This window comes from Pteropus alecto, unplaced genomic scaffold (assembly GCF_000325575.1).
Source record: "Pteropus alecto unplaced genomic scaffold, ASM32557v1 scaffold276, whole genome shotgun sequence".
Taxonomy (NCBI): Eukaryota; Metazoa; Chordata; class Mammalia; order Chiroptera; family Pteropodidae; genus Pteropus; species Pteropus alecto.
Genome location: NW_006438074.1, coordinates 2,477,005 through 2,497,103, shown reverse-complemented (window position 1 = coordinate 2,497,103; position 20,099 = coordinate 2,477,005). Strand labels below are relative to the sequence as shown.

General features: G+C 37.6%; 1 protein-coding gene across 4 annotated transcripts in view; it reads left to right on the top strand.

Moving 5' to 3' along the window:
- PPP2R5E (protein phosphatase 2 regulatory subunit B'epsilon) overlaps nucleotides 1-20,099 on the top strand; it is a 131,458-nt gene that overhangs the window by 56,991 nt on the left and 54,368 nt on the right. For 3 of the 4 annotated variants that reach the window (XM_015591945.2, XM_015591946.2, XM_006915110.3), the window contains exon 3: nucleotides 9,368-9,564. The exons of the other annotated variant lie outside the window; for it this stretch is intronic. In XM_015591945.2, the coding sequence (XP_015447431.1) occupies nucleotides 9,368-9,564 (197 nt within the window). The remainder of the gene's footprint in view (nucleotides 1-9,367; nucleotides 9,565-20,099) is intronic. 4 annotated transcript variants of the gene reach the window in all.

Below are 20,099 nucleotides of genomic sequence, written 5' to 3'. Positions count from 1 at the left end.
TTTTTTTTTTTTACTATGGAGGGCATTTCCTAATTATGCTACTTCATCCATGTTGTGCACTCATCTTCATTTTGAATATTTTTCTCTCATCTTTGAATATAAACTGTGCTTTTATTTTTAAAAGTCAGATTTTTTTTATAAAGTGTTAGACAATAAGGCATTATGTTATTGAATATTAATAGTGGGAGATAGCTAAAAGAACTAAGAACTGCATTTTTTTAGTTAGGTTTTTATCAAGTAAGCTGGCCTTATTTTTTCGTTTTACATTCATTAATGTTATAGTATTAAAAAACCACCCTTGTTATTTGTACTTACATATTTCCTGCTTTTTTGAGATATAATTCACATATAACATTCTGTAAGTTTAAGGTATATGACATGTTGATTTGATACACTTATGTATGACAGAATGATTACCACCATAGCTTTAGCTAACACCTCTATCCGGTCACATGATTACCATTTCTTTTTTTTGTGGTAAGAACATCTAAGGTCTACTTTCTTAACAACTTTCAGTTATATAACATAGTATTGTTAACTGTAATTACCGTGCTGTACCTTAGATCCCCAGAACTTATTCATCTTATAGCTAAAAGTTTATTCTCTTTGACCAGCGTCTCCCCATTTACCCCAACGCCCAGCCCCTGGTAACCATGAGTCTCTGTTTCTATGAGTTTGGCTTTTTTAGATTCCACATATAAGTGATATCATATAGTATTTGCCTTTCTCTATCTGATTTATTTCACTTAGCCCATGCTAGTTCTTAAATTTGCATTTTGTGGCTTGGTATTATTAAAACATTAGGAACAAAAAAAACATTAGGAATGAATTTATTAAATATGTTATATTAAACCTTTTTTTTCTATTCTTCAGTTTAATTTTATTCCAGAGGAATAAAGTTTTAGTTTACAAGTGAAAATAACATTTAATATATAGAATTTACTGACTTAGCCTGCATTTATTATGTACCTATCATATTCCAGAAAGTTCTGCTAGGGGCTGGGTATTAAAAGATGAACAAGACACATGATTTGCTATTTTAAAAAAAAGTCTTTTTTAAAAAAAACTCTAATGTGGCAAGCTCTTGAATGGAGGTACATATAAAGTTTTATGGGAATTTTTATGTTATAGAATTTCTAGGGACTCATAGCTACTGTAAAGTGAGGTATTTCTGTACTATTGCAGGTATATTATTATCTTCTCAGCTTTTACGGTCCATCACCTAAATACAATTGAAATTAGTCCTGTCATTACATCTGGAACTGTTACCCATGCTACTAAAAAGATGTTGGAACAAGGGAGTGATGTGGCCCAGAGATTCCCAGATATAGGGTGGAAGAAAAGCTTTTACTGGTACTGAGTAAAATGAAAAATAAATAGATGAGAAGGAATGTGTGAGGAGGAGAATATACAACTCTGTGTGTATACAGGATTGCCAAGCCTGCTTTTTAATTTTTTTTCCTCAAGCCTGCTTTTTAAGGAAGGATTGTTTTTTATTCTGAGATTGTCTTTTCTCTTCTTTTATGGTTCAAAAGGTCCTTTCTTTTTATGAAATCATAATGAAAATAAATGGTGGCTAGTTATTAATTTAATGCCTTTACCTTAAAAAAAAGACAACCTGCTTTTTTGTGTGATTTTAAAATTATGTAAATAAGGTACTTAAAACCCTCAAAAGAAGGAACCACTGACGGAAATACTTTAAATTGCTGCATAATTCTTACAGCCCCCCCCCCCTTTTTTTGGTATAGCCCAGCATTCTTCAGGAATTTTGTGTATTTAAAAGGCCCTGGTTCCTATGCTCCTGATGTCTCTATCTTAGGAAATAAGCCCTTAGGTAATGAATTAATAATGGAGAGATTGACAATGTCAGTCAGAGGTTTTGGTGGCTTCTGTCCTGTAGGTGAACTTGGGAGCTGGAAGGTAATCTACATCTATTATTAGGAATTGATCAATTTTAAAATGTTTTATTATCCTGATAAATTTCAGTGGCTGCCTTGGCATTAGAAGATAAAGCATGAAGGATAGCTAATGAAAGGTTGGAAACGAATATTTATTAGAGGGTGTGTGTGTGTGTGTGTGTGTGTGTGTGTGTGTGTGTGTGTGACATATGTGCGTTTCTATTCTGATTGGAACATAGTGTCAAAATGCTGTGAAAGCCCTGAATCCTATAATTCTATTGCTGAGGCCACTAGTCTGCATCAGTGGTGAGCTTTGGGTTTTGGTTATACTTTGGAAAGTATGTGTGTTGGCTTTTGGGAAAGGTAAACTGGAGAGATCCATGAAAGGATCCATGTTGATTGTCTAAGCTGGTAAGAATAGTATATTATTATTTAAAACTGGAATTTACCCACCTACCATTGTTCACTAGTTTACCCACCTACCATTGTTCACTAGTTTAATTAATTAATTTTTTAAATAGAAGAAATGATTTAAATATTTTTTCCCCCATCTATAACCCCCCTCCCCGTCCCCACTACCCTCTGGTAACCACTAGTCCATTGTCTATGTCCATGAGTCTCTGTTTGTTTGTCCTGTTCGTTTGTTGTTTTTAGGTTTATATCCCACGTATAAATGCTATCATGTGATTTTCAACTTTTTCTGTCTGGCTTATTTCGCTTAGCATGATTATGTTGAGGTCCATCCATGTTGTCGCAAATGGCAGTATTTCATCTCTTCTTATGGCTGAGTGATATTCCATTGTATGTATGTACCACAGCTTCTTTAGCCAGTCACGTATCGTAGGACACTTAGGTTAGTTTAAGGCCGATTTTATGGTTTAGGTTCTTAAAACATGTAAATACTTACAGAAAAGTAAATAAAAATTTCCTTTACTTTTAGATTGCAACTTTTCTCAAAAAGTAACTGTGACAACTTATTCATAGCTACAGTAGTGGTGATGGCTGTTCGTTGCTATTATCACAATCATCATTATCATCATCATCATGTTAGTTGCTATTATCACAATCATCATTATCATCATCATCATCATCATTGTCGTCGTCGTCGTCGTCGTCGTCATTGTTACTGGTATGGGCTCTGGAGTAAGACTTCCTGGGCTTGGATACCAACTGCAGCCCTTACTAGTGGTTGATGTTAGACAAGTGACTTAGCTGTTCTGAACCCCAGTTTTTTCATCTGGAAAACTGATATTTTAATAGTGGCCACTCATAAGACATTCAGAGGATTAAAGGGGATAATGTATGTCAGGAGCTTAATACAGTGCTTTGGGAGAGTTAATGTTCTTTATCATTGTCGTTCTTTTTTTTTTTCTACCTTGAAATATCAGTTCTGGTCTTTTCTGCCTTTCAGTTTGTTATTTAATTAATACTCACACCTTGGTCTCATTCTTTTGATACTATTTTGTCACTGTAGCCATTCAATGAGATATGTTTTGAACATTTGAAAGAAGTGTATGCTAATAATCAGCTAAGTGTTTTTCAATTTTCTTAATAGATTGGGAAGAGTTCCAAAGGCAGCCAACCCTACATTAACTTATTTATAGCTGAGACCAAGAAGGAACGCTTTCACTCATGTGGATGTTTTCAAGGACCTTCCATTGCTTGCAAATGGAAAGTTTTCACTGTTAGCTGTAAATAAACTGAGAAGGAAAGAATTTCAGAGATGAAGGAGATGAAAGAAAGATTTTAAAGTTGTTACTTTAACGATGGTGGTTGCCAACTGTGGCCACACATTGAAATCACTTAAGACACTTTTATAAAATACAAATACCTAGTAGTGGAAACACCATACCGCCACCACCACCACCATCATCGACAACAAACGTTTTAGAACCCACTACTTTAAATACAGTAATAAAGTAATTGGAATGGTCAAATATTTAATATGTATTTTAGTTAACATGTTAGTTTCTTATTTGCTATTTATAGGAAGTGTCTGTGTAATCATACTTAGGAACATTTCATAGGATGTGAAGCCTAATTTTATTATTTGATTTATTATAAAGATTTATAAATGTCTCCTGGTTTCGATGAAATGTTGGTTATATCTGTAATTTGGGGAGTATCAAAATCAACTCCATATAGAAGCATATTCCAGTAATAAAATAGAATTCTTTTAAGTTTCCTGAAATACGTGCTTATAAAGGGACTGCTCTCTATATCTGTGTTTAGAAGTAAAGTTGGTGGCAAGAGTTTGGGCAGACCACATGGAAAGGCAACTAGGCATTTTACCACATGTGCTAGCATGCCACACTTTAGTCCTTCAAGGCTAAGTCAACTTAATAGTTTAGTGTTAAGCTCTCCATAGTACTATGGGACTAGTTTTTATAAATATAGGCTTGTATGCCTTATGCAAGCAAAATTCTCACTGGCTTTGTTGAAGTTTTAGAGGGTTTGGGTGAGGGACTGACAGCATGCAGGGATGGGGTTTTGTATACTTTTTGTATAACCAGGGCAAGTTCCAAAGGGTGCCGTGGTGGGGACTGAATACCACGTTTACATGCTCAATCTGCATTGATAACTTTATTTTTTGTAAGAGTTGGAGAAATAGGTGTAAAAGAAGGGTAAAAGCTTATTTTCAGGTGAAAAGCATTGTTAATTTAGAAGGATTTTATTTCAGATGTTTTGAATTGAAATAACTGGTTATCAGTATTGTTCATTGGAGCTTCCAATGCAAACATGACCATTTTTAAGAAATACTTATTCACTATATTTTCACATTTTAACAACCTATGTGTAAATAAGTTACCAGCTGAAAAAATTCTTTTTCCCCAAACCAATCTTCCTTCTCCTGTGATAGTATGGTTAATAAATATAATGATGTGGGCCTTCTTTATTTATGTGATTGGCGTATTTGCAAGTGTGAATTTAATATTCTGATTTTTAACAACTTCGATTGACTAGAGTCCCAGAGCACCAAATCTAGAGGACACTGGGCTCATGTTTTTCTTCTACCTTTGCTACTTTTTGCTTTGCAAAGTCCTGACTGAGTCTGGCCCCAAGGGATAGTAGGCTGATATTGGATTCGTGATCTTGTGCCTCAAATGTTAGATGGGATGGAATAATGGAAGCTGTTGACTAGGAAGGAATGAGCTTCTTCTGCCAATTATAAACAAACAAGCAAATAATAAACAACCAGCCCTCAAAATCATACTGACGGTAAGGGGAGGTGTGTGTATATGTGCGTGTGTGTGTGTGTGCACACATGTGATGAGCGTGGGTGGATGGGCTGTAGCTAAAATGTATACAGTTCCTGTTGACTGTTCTTTAGACACAAGAAAAATCTTTGTCTCCTAAGTGAATGTGCATCCTCTTCTGTTGAGTTCTGTGTCTATTTTTCCATCACTTTGGCACCTGTACATTTTAAAATTATTTAAATATAACACCTTGGAGGTGGGAGTAGTTATTTTCTCCAGTTTATTGATGAAATTTGAGAGGAGGATGCTAGGAGATGGTAATAGAAAAGGTATATGGGAGAAAATGACTAATGCTGAAAAGGAAAGAGAAAGACAGTACAGTGAGAAATATAACCACCAAGTAGGTTTACCACTTAGTTGGTCACTGCATTCTTTTCTGGTGTGAGAAACATTTTCTGGAAATCAACAATTTTAAGGGTTGTTCCAGAGCAGTGGAATCTGACCTCATGGGATCTTATCAAGCTGTGATAATTGGATCAGTTATTCTTTCCTTTAAACAAATACCAACATTGGATGGATGGGTTGTTATGCTAATGACCTTCATGATGTTGCGTAATTATTGATTCCTCATTAATTGTGGTTAAGATTCTGTGAGACCCCTCTCCTGAGGTCAAGGATAGCCCGTGTAGGCCAGAGGTTTCCATTGGAAGAGAGATGATGACACAAGCTTCCACTGCCTGGTCTGCTTTGGGATTCTAAGATGACCTTTAATTTTTATAATTTACATTTATTTCTAAATCTGTAATTTGTATTTTTCTTCAATCTAAGTTAACTTCAGAAGTATTTAGATTTTTCAGGTAGCTTGAATTTGGGAGGCGGGTTGCTTTGAGTTGTTTAGATCTGATGTTACTGCATTGTGGTAAAGATGTACTGCCTGTCTGCTTTCTTCTTTTTGTCATTTATGAGATTTTCTTTATGGCCTAGTACTTGATACTTTTTTATAAATGTTTCTTTAAAAAGAATATTTGTTTCTGCTTCTGGGACTGGATCCATAGACATTAAACTTTTACCTTTGAAACCTTCTGGATTATTCAGAGAGTGTTCCTTCTCTAATCCTGGCCTTCCTACCTTTTCACATTCTACCTTTTTATCTCACTGAGACCAGGGAGGGTAGGGTAAGGACTTCGGGAATAGCATGGCTATGTGGAGCAATCTGAGGGCCAAATATTACAGAAGAGCCCTTTGCTTTGACTGATTAAGTTAAGGCATCCTTCATCCTTCAGCGTGAATGAAAAAATTTTAAAGAATATTTATTGCCGTAAAGGAATTGGCTGTATGTGGAAACCTCTCCCTCTCTTTTTAATTTGGTCAATCTTGATTATTTAAGTTCTTTAATGTAAGGAGAGAAGATCATTTTAGGAGAATTTAGACTATCATAAAGGATGAAGCATAGCATTAGTCTCTGGGGAATGGGCTAGAGGGGGAAGAGAGAAGGAGTTCAGCATGATCCTTTATGAAGGAGGCACATTGGAGAATAATTCGTTGATTTCTTTCTGCATTCTCCCTCTTTTCTCTTCGCACATACCCTGTTCTAGGACTATGGTATTACCTTTGCCTTTCACTGAGTTTGAATGTTGCATGGTGATGAAGGTTCCAGTCTCTGGAGCCAGTCCGCCTGGGTTTGAATCCTGCCTCCACTACTTGTTAGCTCTGTGACTCTGGGCAAGTCACTGAATCTCTCTCTGTCTTGATTTTCTCATCTGTTAAATTGGAAATAGTACCTACTGCATAATGTTATTGGGATTTAATGAGATATAATATGTAAAAGTGCTTAGAATAGTACCCTATAAATATAGCCAATAAAACTCATGAAATATAAGCTGTTGTCATTGTTCAATTAGACAGGTGGATGGCTTGCTTCACATTTGTCTATGACATTACATCAGTCTGGATAAATAAAGAAAAAAGTTCAGCTGTATAACAACAAAAAAAATAGGACTAAATGTTAACTACCTGTATTTTTTGAATAGCCAAATATATGACTCTCTTGAGTATTATTGCAGTGACCACAGAGATTAATTCTTGTTGTCATTGCTGAAATATGGTTTGCTTTTTTGAGGAAAGATGATCATTTATAGATGTTTTCATAATTCGTATGTGCTGAGTTATGGAGTTCTTCATGTAAATGGTCTGGTTTTTAAGTTTTTTAAAAGTTACTTTATCAAAAATAGGATTAATTAAAAGTTCTCCTGAAGATTTAACTTCTATGTTACATTAACAAGCTTTTTCTTGTCCCTATATAGCCTCATAACAAGGTTTGGGGTCGGATTTAGAACTTAGAAGACTTTAGTAATCAACTGTAATGGTTCTGTACGTGTAATCAGCCTGGTTAAGGATGTGTAGTCATGCTCATATCATAAGCAGCCTTGTTTAGTTTTTGCTTATTTACTTTAAACACTGAAACAGTTAACAATTAAAGAGAAAGTTTGATCTGACTGAATTTAGTTCTTACAGTCTAAAACTAGATGTTTTGAAAGTGATTAAGTCTTGGGGCAAAGATAGAATAAGACATATCTCATGGCTTAACTCAAATTCCAGTCTTTGTAGGATACTTTAGGCCTTTGGGGACCTCTGGAGGTGGAGGTGGGAAGGGAAACTCATTGGTTAAGAATGATTTCTAAATTTATCACTTATTTTTGCTGAGAATAGAAGTGATGCCAAATACTCTCAAAAATATTGACTATTTCTTGTTCTCTTATATCTGATAGAGAAAGCCTATGTTTTCAGGTATCCTATCCACTCTCATTTAGGCTTACCCCTAAAGTTAATGTCAACATAGATAGACAATGTTTTGGGAGAATTATTCATGAAGTCCTGAGTACTTGGGCTAGCACTTGGGCTGCGTGAAGAGGGGAAGGGGCTTGTGGAAAGGAGTCACGTGGACTCTGTGACCAGGAGCCTAGCCCTCACTCCCTTATGCTGGGGCTGCTGGTGGCTGTAAGGTGGGTGCTGTTAACAGTTATATTTACCTTCAGCGAGCAGGTGGCCCATGCTTGAAAGCCATTGTGAGGCATTTACTTGGAGGATGGCAATTAAGGGTGTTTGCAAGTAACTGGACAAACGTTAAGTCCTTGAGTAGTACAAGGGGAATATGAGAGTATGGTTAGGGACCCTGCACTGTGCCCAGCCAGCTCCATAACTCATTTATTGTGGGACCTCAGTGACTGTCTCTATTTTTATTTTTGGAAAATAGAGAATAATAATATAATGCCACCTGCTTACCTCTAAGAGTGTTTTGAGGATTAATGAGTTAAGCGCCTTGGATGAAGGCAGCAGAGCTTACTCTGGTCATAATTTCATTGCCTTTCTGGGGAAGCTCCAGTTTGGGGAATAAAATAATGGAAAGTAGATAGGAATGGAACGGCCATCTACAACTTAGTCGGTGTGTTTCAAGTTCAACTATGGATCGGGTTTCCATTCTAGCTGGGGAATTTTAACCTAAAATTTCTACATATTTTTTTATAAATGACACCAAACCAAATGTCTGACCTGCTGTTTGTGGGAAGAGAACAGATGTTTATTCTGAGAATATGTTAATGAAGATACTAGTGGTTTTCTCCCACTGTAAGGGAAGAAAGTGGGTCAAAAGAGCATAGATTTAGGTAGAGTTTGGTCTTCTTGTCCTGTTACTGATGTGGTCTTTTCAGAGAGTTGTTGATTTTTCAAGTTTCTTTCACAAAGAAACTCCATAGATATTAAGCCAAAACAAAACAAAAAATATAAACACATACATAACACACAACAGTTGCTTTAAATACCAAGGATGTCAGCATGAAATTAAAATGAATCGACTGACATTTCTGCTTTGAAATTTTTTAGTAAAACTAATTTAAACCAACAGTGAAAACTTCTGGCTTTTACCTTATAGTGGGAAATTTGACCTTTTTCAGTGTTTTTGGCTTAAGATATTGACATTGGGGTGTTTTTGGTTAAAATTTGCTTCAACTCTAATGGCTCTTGGGATTTCGGTCAGTCTTTGGTTGTGGAATAGCAAATGCTGTCAATTGTGTTGGTACCATATAGTTTTCAAAGACAAGGTCTCGGAAGTAGTGGATATGGTGTCCCCTCCCACCCATGTGTAACTGTGAAAAAAACACTGTTGTCATGTGAATTCTTATTTTTTTGAGCTTGCTTTTGAAATAACTTACACAGAGAATTCCTGTTACCTAGAAATTGATGACAGACTTACACCATTTCCTTTTTTTTTCTTAGACGTTCCATCCTCAGAGCAGCCTGAACTGTTCCTAAAGAAACTTCAGCAGTGCTGTGTCATTTTTGACTTCATGGACACGCTATCTGATCTTAAAATGAAAGAATACAAGCGCTCCACTCTTAATGAACTGGTGGACTACATTACAATAAGCAGAGGCTGTTTGACAGAGCAGACTTACCCTGAAGTAGTTAGAATGGTGAGTTTCTTTTTTTCGCCGCGGACACTTTTAAGCACCTTCCATAGTGACTCACAGGTGTATTTATTTAAGAGTTAGGCCACTGGAGGTCACCTCCACAAAAGAGAGCCAACCTTCTGAGAGCTAAGCACAAGTAGTCGGCATAGTACTAGAATTCGAAGAGTATTATTTCATGAGAATGAAATCCAGAACTTTTCACCTACAACAGTATTGGAGGAATCAATGACTTCAAACTATGAAGCCAAGATTGCCAGGGTATTATTGGATTTCTGGCATTGGGAAAAGAACACAGGAGAATCAACAAAAGTTTTAGATCTGTGTTTGAAAAATATTCAAGCCTGTTGGATATCTTGACTTTTCCCCTCATTCACTGTGGTATATTAGAAATGGCTTTAAACGTAATAAAATTGTGATTTATAGAATCTAGTTAAAGCCTTTCTTGGCTTCATAAGCTAATTATTCTCTTTATAATCTTGAAGTCAAGGGTGATGTCTTTCATTATTTTTGAACGGTGTCTTATACTTTGGTTTTGTTGGGAGTTAAGAGAAGAAACATTAGCATAATGTAAGTAATTATGTTTTAATTGTGTCAATAATTATATTAGTTTTTCAAAAGCTGTTAGATTTCTGTGGGAGGGTTGCCTTTCTCAGCATTCTAGAAGCTCTTGGATCTATAGAGTGCATTCTGTTTGGGGGGTGTGGGCAAAGGGAGGGGCTTCTTTACAAAATGATGAAATTGTGCTACAGAGATCCAAAAAGGTCAGCGCATATAACTCGAGAAACTTTGATGTATGAAGGTCACTTCAAAACAACATCCAGTATATTCCTCAGATCCATATCTGAGTCTATATTGCATTTATTATTAATTTACAGGAATATAGTACTAGAATATTTCGTAGGTTAACTATTAACATTGTGTCTCTTGAGCAGGGCTTTTCCGCCAGGGGCAATTTTGCTTCCCAGGGCACTTTGGCAATGTCTAAGAGACATTTTTGGTAGTCACAGCCAGGAGTGGGAGGGGGAGTGCTACCAGCATCTAGTGGCGAGAGAACAGAAATGCTGCTAAACATCTTAAGATGCACAGCACAGCCCCCACAAAAAATTATCTAGCCTTAAATGTCAATAGTGTCGCTGATGAGAAACTGTGCTCACAGTTTGGATGCTATCTGCACCTCTTAACCTGATACTTAGGATCCTCTCTAGTCCACTCGCCTTCTGTAGGGGATAGTCACTTGGATTTAACCTACCCATGCTCTCAGCCAACAGAGGTACCCACAGTTTATAACATTCTTCTACATCTTTCCATGGATAGTCCATGAAAATGTCAGCATATATCAACATACATGTATAAATGTTGTTTTTTTTTGTAAACACAAATGGTGGCATACTCTATATCAATATGTAATACGTATCACATGTAAAGCTGCCTCATGCAGTCTTATGGCTGCATAATATCTCATTGTGTGAATATACTATAATTCATTAACCAGTATCTTGTGAATATCCTTGTATACATGTCACTGTGTCCCTTGTGTGAGAACATCTGTATATTTACTGATTTGTTTTTTAATAGCCACCCCTTCCCCCCCTGCTTTGGACCTTCATGTATTCCCTGCCCCCTGCCACTAATTCTCATTCTCCCTTTCCTTTCAAGACCTGGCTTAAAGTGCTACCAGTTTTCTCGGGGGGGAAAAAAAAAGCCTAGTTTTTTTCTCTTTCCTTCAGTTCCTCAGCTTCTTGGCAACTCACCCTTTTAGGTTGGGTTGTTTTTTTCAGCAGATTTGTTCATTTGTTGCTTTTTTATCCTTTCACACATTTGTCTGATTTTTGTAATTAGACTCTAAGCACTTCTAGGCAGAACTGTGTCCTGCACATCTCTGTGGCCTCATAATACCTCCAAGCCTAGGCCTACCTGGAGTTGGTTGAATCAGTAAATGAATTTCTTTTTAAAATATAGCATTTCAGGCTCTCAAATCACGATTAAGATATTGAATGTCATTGGATTCTATTCAGTTTTTAAACCCAGTATTTGGCACAGTACAAAAAGTCTTTCATTTTTATGAACCAGCTTGGTTCTAAACCAGCTTTGGTCTTTTAAAGTAGACCATTTTCTCTTCTCCCTTACCACCTCCCTCCACCCCCATATCCCCGTCACCAAAAAAATTTTTAAAAAGATTTCTGTCAGTTATATGTGAATGTGTGTTTAAAGTATTCTTGAGCCCCACCTTAGGAGGTGTGAATCTGTAGCATGCATGGTATTCTAGAACATTAGAAAATTAACTTTCTAGATGGTAATAGAGGGTTCTCAGAGGTATAATTTATTTTTCATATCTTATGATTTATAAAATTGCTAACTACAAATTTTATGTGGTTCTTAGTCTGAGGCATTTACAGAGAAAGAGGTAGTATGGTAGAGCAGAAAGGACTTTGGAACTACACAAACCTGGTTCAGGTGTCCGTGTTGGCCACACTTGCTCTATCGCCTTAGATGGAGCCCTCCATCTTTGGGGCCCTCAGTTTTCATGTGGTGCTAAGAAGTACGTAGGGTTGAGAGAGGGTGGCTATAGTCTCTCTTACCCTGCTCCATAAATAGTTCAGCTAAGTAAAATTGTCGTGCTTTGTTTCTACATCAAGGTTCTCACTACCTTAAATGTTCATACAGCCTAGTAAGCAGGGAGTCTGTAAGAAGGGTTAGAACCAACTCCTCACTTGGTGCCCTCTATTCCCTTCCATTTTGTCCCCTCTGAGCACCTTGTATATAGAAATTCTGGCTCTGTTACTGCTCGTTTTCCTTGTGTGTCATTACCTGCCTTTTTGGTATTTTGTGGGGATTTGTGATGATGTGTGAAGCTCTTAGAACAGTCCCTAAAACATGGCAGACAATATCTTCTCCTCCTCCTCCTCCTCTTTCTTCTTATTATTATGTTTTGATAATTTTGTTATTAGGTACTTGGTTTTACAATCATTGGTGGAACCCGGAGTTCTTGTTTGTGGACTTAAAATGCTCTATCAGCTAGATATGTTGTATTCCATTGCCTCAGTGGTTTTCAGATTCTCTAATTCCAAGATGATTCTGCCTGTTGAACAGTCATTGTCCCTACCTATTCCATTCTTGTTACTATAATATGAAACTGCTTCACTAGGATTAGTGAAGGAAATGATAGTGCTTTTAATGAAATATCAATGAAGCTATTGTTAGGTTTTATAAACCAGTATGAATAATGACTTATGATGGCATGTTCTGGTGTCAGCATTATTACCAAAAGCTTTTATTCCAACCTGATAGGACCTATGCTTTGAGAGTTGCTGTTCCTGTTAGGGGAAGAAAAGAGTGACAGATAAAGTGATCTATGAGTTGAAGAAACCATGATTGCATTTAATTGGAGTCTGGATATCACCTACAGGTGGTTAGAATTGAGAAAGAAAACAACTCTTTATGTGTAAACAAAATAAAACAATATAGCACCTAACTTACCTGCAGAAGAGTAATATGGGATAGTGGAAAGAGCCCCAGATACAGAATGTAGAAGTCACTGTCCTTATTTCTCACTTAACTAGTGGTAAGATCTTGGGTGAGTAATTTCCTCTCTAAGGCCCAGCGTCTCCTATTTTAAATGGAGGAATTGATGATGATCTCTCACGTCCTTCCAGCACTGAAAACATCAACTCTTTGGTCATCACGGTCTACGAGATTTAGAATGGATTCTGCCATTCTTAAAGTTTGCAAACCATTGTCCAAGTAGTTGCTTAGGTAAATGCTTTGTTTCATGTATTTCTCTTGGGGTCACATCTAATGGAAAAAAGAGTCAGGACTTTTAGTTCCTCTAGCTTTGGCACATCCTGCTTTGTATCTTCTCGAGTGTCAGGCTTGTCCTTGAGGCAGTATTTTTACCACATTATGCTCATGTTTTCTTTCTGGTTCTGTTGCCATGCATTCATTTGAAAGATTCTTAGAATTTCTGGCTTTCCCAATAATCTTGTGTTAATCTTTTTTTTACCCAAACTCAATCTCTGTGTCTTTTATATTCTTAATATTCACACATCTTTCTTTTCTAAAATGTCTATTAAGGATGGTTCAAATGTGAGATGAAATTTCTTTGGTGAAGACATTGTTTTAGTTAACTCCAAGTAATGTTTATTGAATGACTTAGAACAACATTTTTACATTTCGATGATAAAAAAGGCAGGGCCCTGCTCTGTCAACAGATTCACAGTTAGGTAGAGAGGACACTCATCTGAACAAATAATAAGACAATGTCATGCGGACATTGATAGAAGTACATACAAGACAAGGAAGGAGTGGAGAGAAAAGGTGATTAATCAGAGGTAGGTAGGGGTAGTCAAGGAAGCCTTTACAAGTGAGTAGGGCCTCAATAGGTTTTTAAAGGTGAATAAGTGTTTTCCAGGTAGCTGAAATACTGTTGAAATGAAAAAGAGAACTACATGATGTGAAGGAATTCCCCAACGTCATGATATATTCAGAGAAACACAAATACTGCTTTGTTGTTCCTGCATTGGGGGATGGGGCAGAGAGAGAGAGAGAGAGAGAGAGAGAGAGAGAGAGAGAGAGAGAGAGAGAGAGTGTGTGTGTGTGTGTGTGTGTGTTGGGGAGTGGAAGGAGGTGAATGGTGGCAATTGAAGATGTAGATGGAGGCCAGATCCAGAACGAACCTCATAGACAATGGATAACTGTTGAAGAGTTTTAAGCAGTTGCTTGACATAGATTTGTATTGTAATGGCAGTGGGTCACATAGATTGGAGGGGACTGAAATTGAAGGCAGAGAGGAATCTATTAGGGTACTTCCGTATTAGAGAAGTTGTGGAAGGCCTAAACCAAGCACAGATGTGGAAGTAGAGGAGAGGAAAGGATGTCATTTGAGACTCACTTAGGAGGTGCAACCCAAGACACTTATTGTTTGTGTGAATGTTTATAGTGTGAGAGAGGAAGGGGTCTAGGATAGCTTTGGGAATTAGATAATTTGTAATGCTGCTACTTGAGAAAGGTATAGCAGGAGGGAGAGTAGGTTTTGGGTAGAGACTGAGGATTTGATTTTTGATGTTAAACTTTGAGGTTATGGGAGACCTAGATGTGGAACGCCGGAGATAGAGATTGGTAAAGTAATTATCATCGTGCGAGTAGGGCAGGGGAAGAAAAAGAACAGTGATAGAATTTCAGGTGATACCAGGGAGTCGTTGTGCATTAGTACAGTGATATCGATGGGAGCTAGTGCGTTGAGGTATGTATGAAATATGAGGAAGTTGAGATGATGACTATATGATAATGACTGCACATACAGTGGTGGAATCTTCGGTGTACTGTCTTTATTAGAGTAAAATCCTGTCCTTTCATGCAGAAAGCATATCTTGTCACACTGGTCATTTGCTGTTATTGTTTTCATATTTTGTCTTTATGACTTGGCTTTTCTTTGTTTCAGAATCTACCCACTTCTAATCTACGGTTAAATATATACCTCAAATTGTAGAATATGTGATTTTCCAAAGCCAGTGTAGTTTTAAGATAAAATATGTTGAATAATTTTTTTGTGTGTTTTCTATTGATGTCTTTTCTTGAGTCCTTGATGTTGTTTCTCGGCCACCATTAACTTTGTTTTTCCCAGTCTCAAATTATACCCTGTCACTTGGTTATCTAAGTGCTTTATCTTTTGTACATTCTTCGATTTAACTAGAAATCACAGCTCTGGGTAGCCTCTTAATAGAATAATATGGTTTTGTAGAAAATTATGAAGCTGCAACTAAAGGTCTCAGCTTCTGCCTACAGAGACTTAGGAATGCTTTATTAACTTCATTGCATACTCTGTTGGCTGAAGGACAGAGAGTTTCTTTTTATAAAATAACAACTATCTTAAAGTAGCCTTGAGAATGATAACTACTGGTGGGGTGGGGATATGAAATTTCCATTTTTCATCTTTCTGTACCTGATAAGGAATATAACTACACACCCTGGCTAGAATTTGCCTTGGAGGTGACTTTTCAGACCTAAAGGAGATAAGATCTGTCAATGTGAGCCATTGAGGGGGCCTGTGGTGTGGTGGAGGTGGACGGCTTACGCGATTGGAAATATAAATAATGGAAGGGAATGGAATGATATCTGGGAAAGACATTTAGGACCTGAAGTTACTGGTAAATTTTGAGGCTAGGATAAGTCTAAAAGATAGGACCTGAGAATTAAATTAGAAAGTAAAGAATTCCCTGGTATTTAGAAAAGAATTGAAGGTTATGATAATAAAGACTACCAGAAGACATTTTTAGAATGAGATCAGGAAGAATTCACTGGTCAAGGTTAGGAGCAGGTTGTTACCATTTGTAATTTCCCAGAGGGTAGAGAAACTGGCAGGCACTCTGTGTTTTCCTTAATTATTATCTTTAACTATCACACTGTGCTTCTTTAGTTAATGCTCATGTAACAGTATTTATTTAGCGTCTTAGTGTGTCCACAGATTGGTTTCATGGGGTCAGTGGACCCTTTTCCTGCCTTACCACTCCTTCCCAGTATAAGAGTACATGGTGATGCAAGTGGGGGTGAGAAGGAGTTCAGGAGGAGGGCTGTGTGGTTCAAAACTCTCCTCTGTTCCTCCCAAACTACTGTCCTTGAGATGATCCCGTCCATCCCCTAAGTTCATGTGCTTCCCCCATGCCTCCTTTCTGTCCCACCATTAGAAGCAGGCAAATTCTGTCAGCAGCCAAGGCATCCTTAAGTTGCTTGGTTAGCCTGAATTTGCAGCAAGGGAGTTAGATGATTTGAATATCCCTGTAGCTCCATGATGGCCCCTAGTCCTTGGAAGCACTTATGTGTGTACAGCCCAGTTTTCCTTTTTGTTGTCCATCAGGGTCCATGATATAGACAGGCACACCTGGGCTTAGCCCTGTCACTTACTTAGCTGTGATCTTAGGTGAGTCGTAACACTCTTAAGCTTGTTACCCATTGTAACTTTATAAGGTTGTTGTAATGTCGTTATTATTGTTGTTTATGGTACCACCTCTACCACCTCTGCTAGAATTATCTTTTTATTTAGATAGATTAATTAGTTTTCCTAATTATAATGTCTTGCTAGCCTGAAAGCTTAAGCTTTTTTGTCTGTTTAAGGTGACTTTCCATATCTCTTCTATGTTGGTTTTAAACTTTAGTTCTGTTTGAGGAATTTTGTTTTCAATTCTTTTTTGGAGGATTCTGTAACTCTACATGTGCCATGTGTATAATTACATGTACACGTGTGTATGTACTGCATGTGCCATGTAATTACATGCACACGTGTGTATGTACCGCTCTTGGTTATATTTGCATGTTCATGTTTGTACCGTATTAATAATTTACCATTCTCTCCCGCAACATTCTCTCTTAAGGAATCTGTCAGGGATTTTAATGTGTTTAGTTTTTATTTAAATATGCTAAGGAGCTGGTTTTTATTCAGGAAGCTGCTGAGCTACTCATCATTGCTATTCACTTCGTTTACAAGCTGTAGTCCTTCTGGCTGAACTGCTTTACAGATTGTTCAGAGTTTTCAATATACTTAAAATTGTTTGACAGCTGTGACTTGTCTAGCGCTGATCTCTTCAATACTATCATTTCACTGTAAGGAGACTACTTCTACCTGTCCCCTCATTCCCCCAAGGTGGCAACAGAATTTTGCAGAATAAGTTATAGTACTGAATTCAAGTTTCTGTTTTCTCCCACATTTTAATTTAAGCTTGAAACTGAAAGTATGGTTATAGGTATAAGGAATGCTTCTGGAAAAATCTGTTAAGAAAATGGATGATAAATAATTGGAAAGTATTACCTTTGTGGTGTATACAGATGGGTCTAGGAGAATTCTGGCACTTGGTGCTAGTTTATATGGTTCAGCCATCTCTGTTCTGAGGAGAGAGAGAAATGAGAGGGATTTATGGTTGATTCTCTAAGGAGAAAGCTGATTATATCACAGTGGTGCATAGTAGCAGGAAAAAAATGGAGAAAATGAGTGCCCTAAATGTGGAATTCTCAGAGACAGTAATGCTTGAGACAAGAATTTGGCAAGAAAACAGTGAAATGATCAGGTTGTTTCCAGGAGATAGTTGGCTACTGACCAATGTGTAAAGCCAAATTTGATCTATAGATGGAAACAACAAGAGATGTGCTATCCAGTGACTTCTGTAGAGGAAGTTGCCTCTGGAAAGCGAGGGTAAGTTAAGGGACTTTTAGAGTAAAAATGTCATTCCAATGATGAATAGAGAAAGGCGGGGGTTGGCTGAGCAGTGGAGAGGGGAGAACTGGAAAGACCAGAGCGTGAGGCAGTCCACGGGTTCTGAACAAGGAGGAGCGTTGCCGTGACACACAGAAGAGGGGATGTTTCGGGTGGGGGAGGGGGGAATAGACTGGTTATAACTATTTGTTAAGTTGGAGAACAGGTTTATTTTTTAATAAAATGGCTAAGCAAGCTATATGGGAGAATATGATGTTTCCTGACGCTTCCGAAATGTAAGTAACAAATGGAGTCGGGGCTAGACAGATAGTGTTAGGTTCTAAATGGGCTGCTTTGAAATGCTTTGGGATTTCCCTTTCTGAAGAAGTTAAGGCCTTTGTGAGAATAGGGTAGAACACTCTGGGCTGATGTAGGTGTCTTCCTTTTGTGGGACTTTTGACTTTTTCTCTTAGAAAACGTAGAAAATTTGTAAATCTTAGACAATAGAGAAGGTCTAGACAATTGAGTTTTATATTTATATTGCCATTAGATACTAAGTGGAAAGTAGGAGTAGTTATTTGAGGGGTAAAATAATTGGAGGCAATGATCTTTAAATGCACATTTAAAATGGAAGCTAACAGGGTTGGTGGGCAGTTCCTGTCCCTAGAGCCCTCTCCTGATTCCTTTCTGAGGACTTACTTCCACCCTCCTGCCTTCCCCCCAAGATGGGGCCGAGATGCCTCAGGGAGCCCTGTGAGGGAGAGCTGTCTGTCTTGCCTTCCCCTGGAGTAGCCTGTCTTACTCAATTCATTATGAAGCAGGTAAGGAGTAATGTTAATCTATGGTCAAATGTAATTCGGGTACGTTTTTGTTTTCATTACCAGCTAGCTAATGAAGGGTCACAGAGACAGAGAAACACACACACACACACACACACACACACACACACACACACACACACGTGTGTGTGTGTGTGTGTGCATATAGACACAGAGTAAAGGACAGTGATGGTTTCGGCTTTGTTTCCTGTTTATTTTTAGTGATTTCAAATAAGAATACATATTTAATAGCCAGAATTGTACATCGGGACCCTCGTGTTTACTTGTGTGTGTGTTTTAATTCAGAATTCAAGAGGTTTCAATTTTTTAGCAGTAGCTGATTTTGAACCATAAAGTGGTCAAAGCAGATGTTAGAATATATGTGTTCTCAAAAAAGCCACTTGGTGTTATTGTTTTATCAACTCGTGCACTTTAGTCCTTACAGAAATCACTTGGTTTACCAGTTTTAGTACCTTTCTGGGATTTAGGACCCACAGTCCATGCACAATGAAATGTGGCAAAAACCTGCTATCACAGGCTCGCCCGTGTGTGGGGCCGGAGTGCTTGACTGCAAACGCCAGCGGTACGAGGGCCTGCTCTGTATTTATACACAGTAAGCACTATGACTCTTGCAGTGTTTACACCTCTATTTTTGGATTCCAAGATTTAATATCAACAATCTTCACTTTTGGATTCACTGCTACATTTCCAGTTTTGGAGACAGTGCAATATTGTTGTCTCTGTGTGTGAAATATTATTTCCCTGCCATGGTTTTGTGTGGGGATAACAGACTCTAGAGAGAATTAATTTAACATTACTGTCACCTTTTCAGCAGGTAAAAAGTTGCTTTGTATTTTGAGCAAAGTTTAGTCTTGAAATAGAATTCTAGTGGGAGTGGAGGGGTTCATGGTTGGAATTTGTGGGTAATAAGGTAGGGAGCAGGGATGGGTCTAGATTACAGAGGTCTTGGCAAGCTAAGTAGAGGAGGTTAGACTTAATCTTGTAGACAAAGAGCAGAGAGTTGCTAAGGTTTTTGAGCAGTAGGTAAAATGTGAATGATATTCTTTTTCTTTTTTTAGCCCCCACAAATAAAATCTGTACCCTTCTGCCAGCTCCTGTAAGAAGATTTAGGCTGGCAGATTTAACCCAGGATGGCTGATGGCAGAGGGCTGTTGTTGTCTTAATCTTGTCAGCTGGTGGCAAAGGAAGAGGAAACGGAGAAGAATATGTAAAAGAACTCCCTAGCGCTTATATTTTTCCATGTGCTTATAAAAAAAATTGGAGACCAGAGGAAAGGAATCACCTATAGTTTCATTATTTAATTTCACGCATTACTCACATTTTGGCCAATTTTCTTCTAATCTTATTTTTTTAATGAGATTTTTCCCTTAAAAAAATTTACACATACTTAAATGCAATACTATTTTAAGAACAGGTCTTAGGCAGCGAATGTTCAATGGATTTGACAATTCTATATACTCACATAACCAAACCCCAGTCTAGAACATCGCTGTCCCCTAAGAAAACTTCCTGTTCCCCTT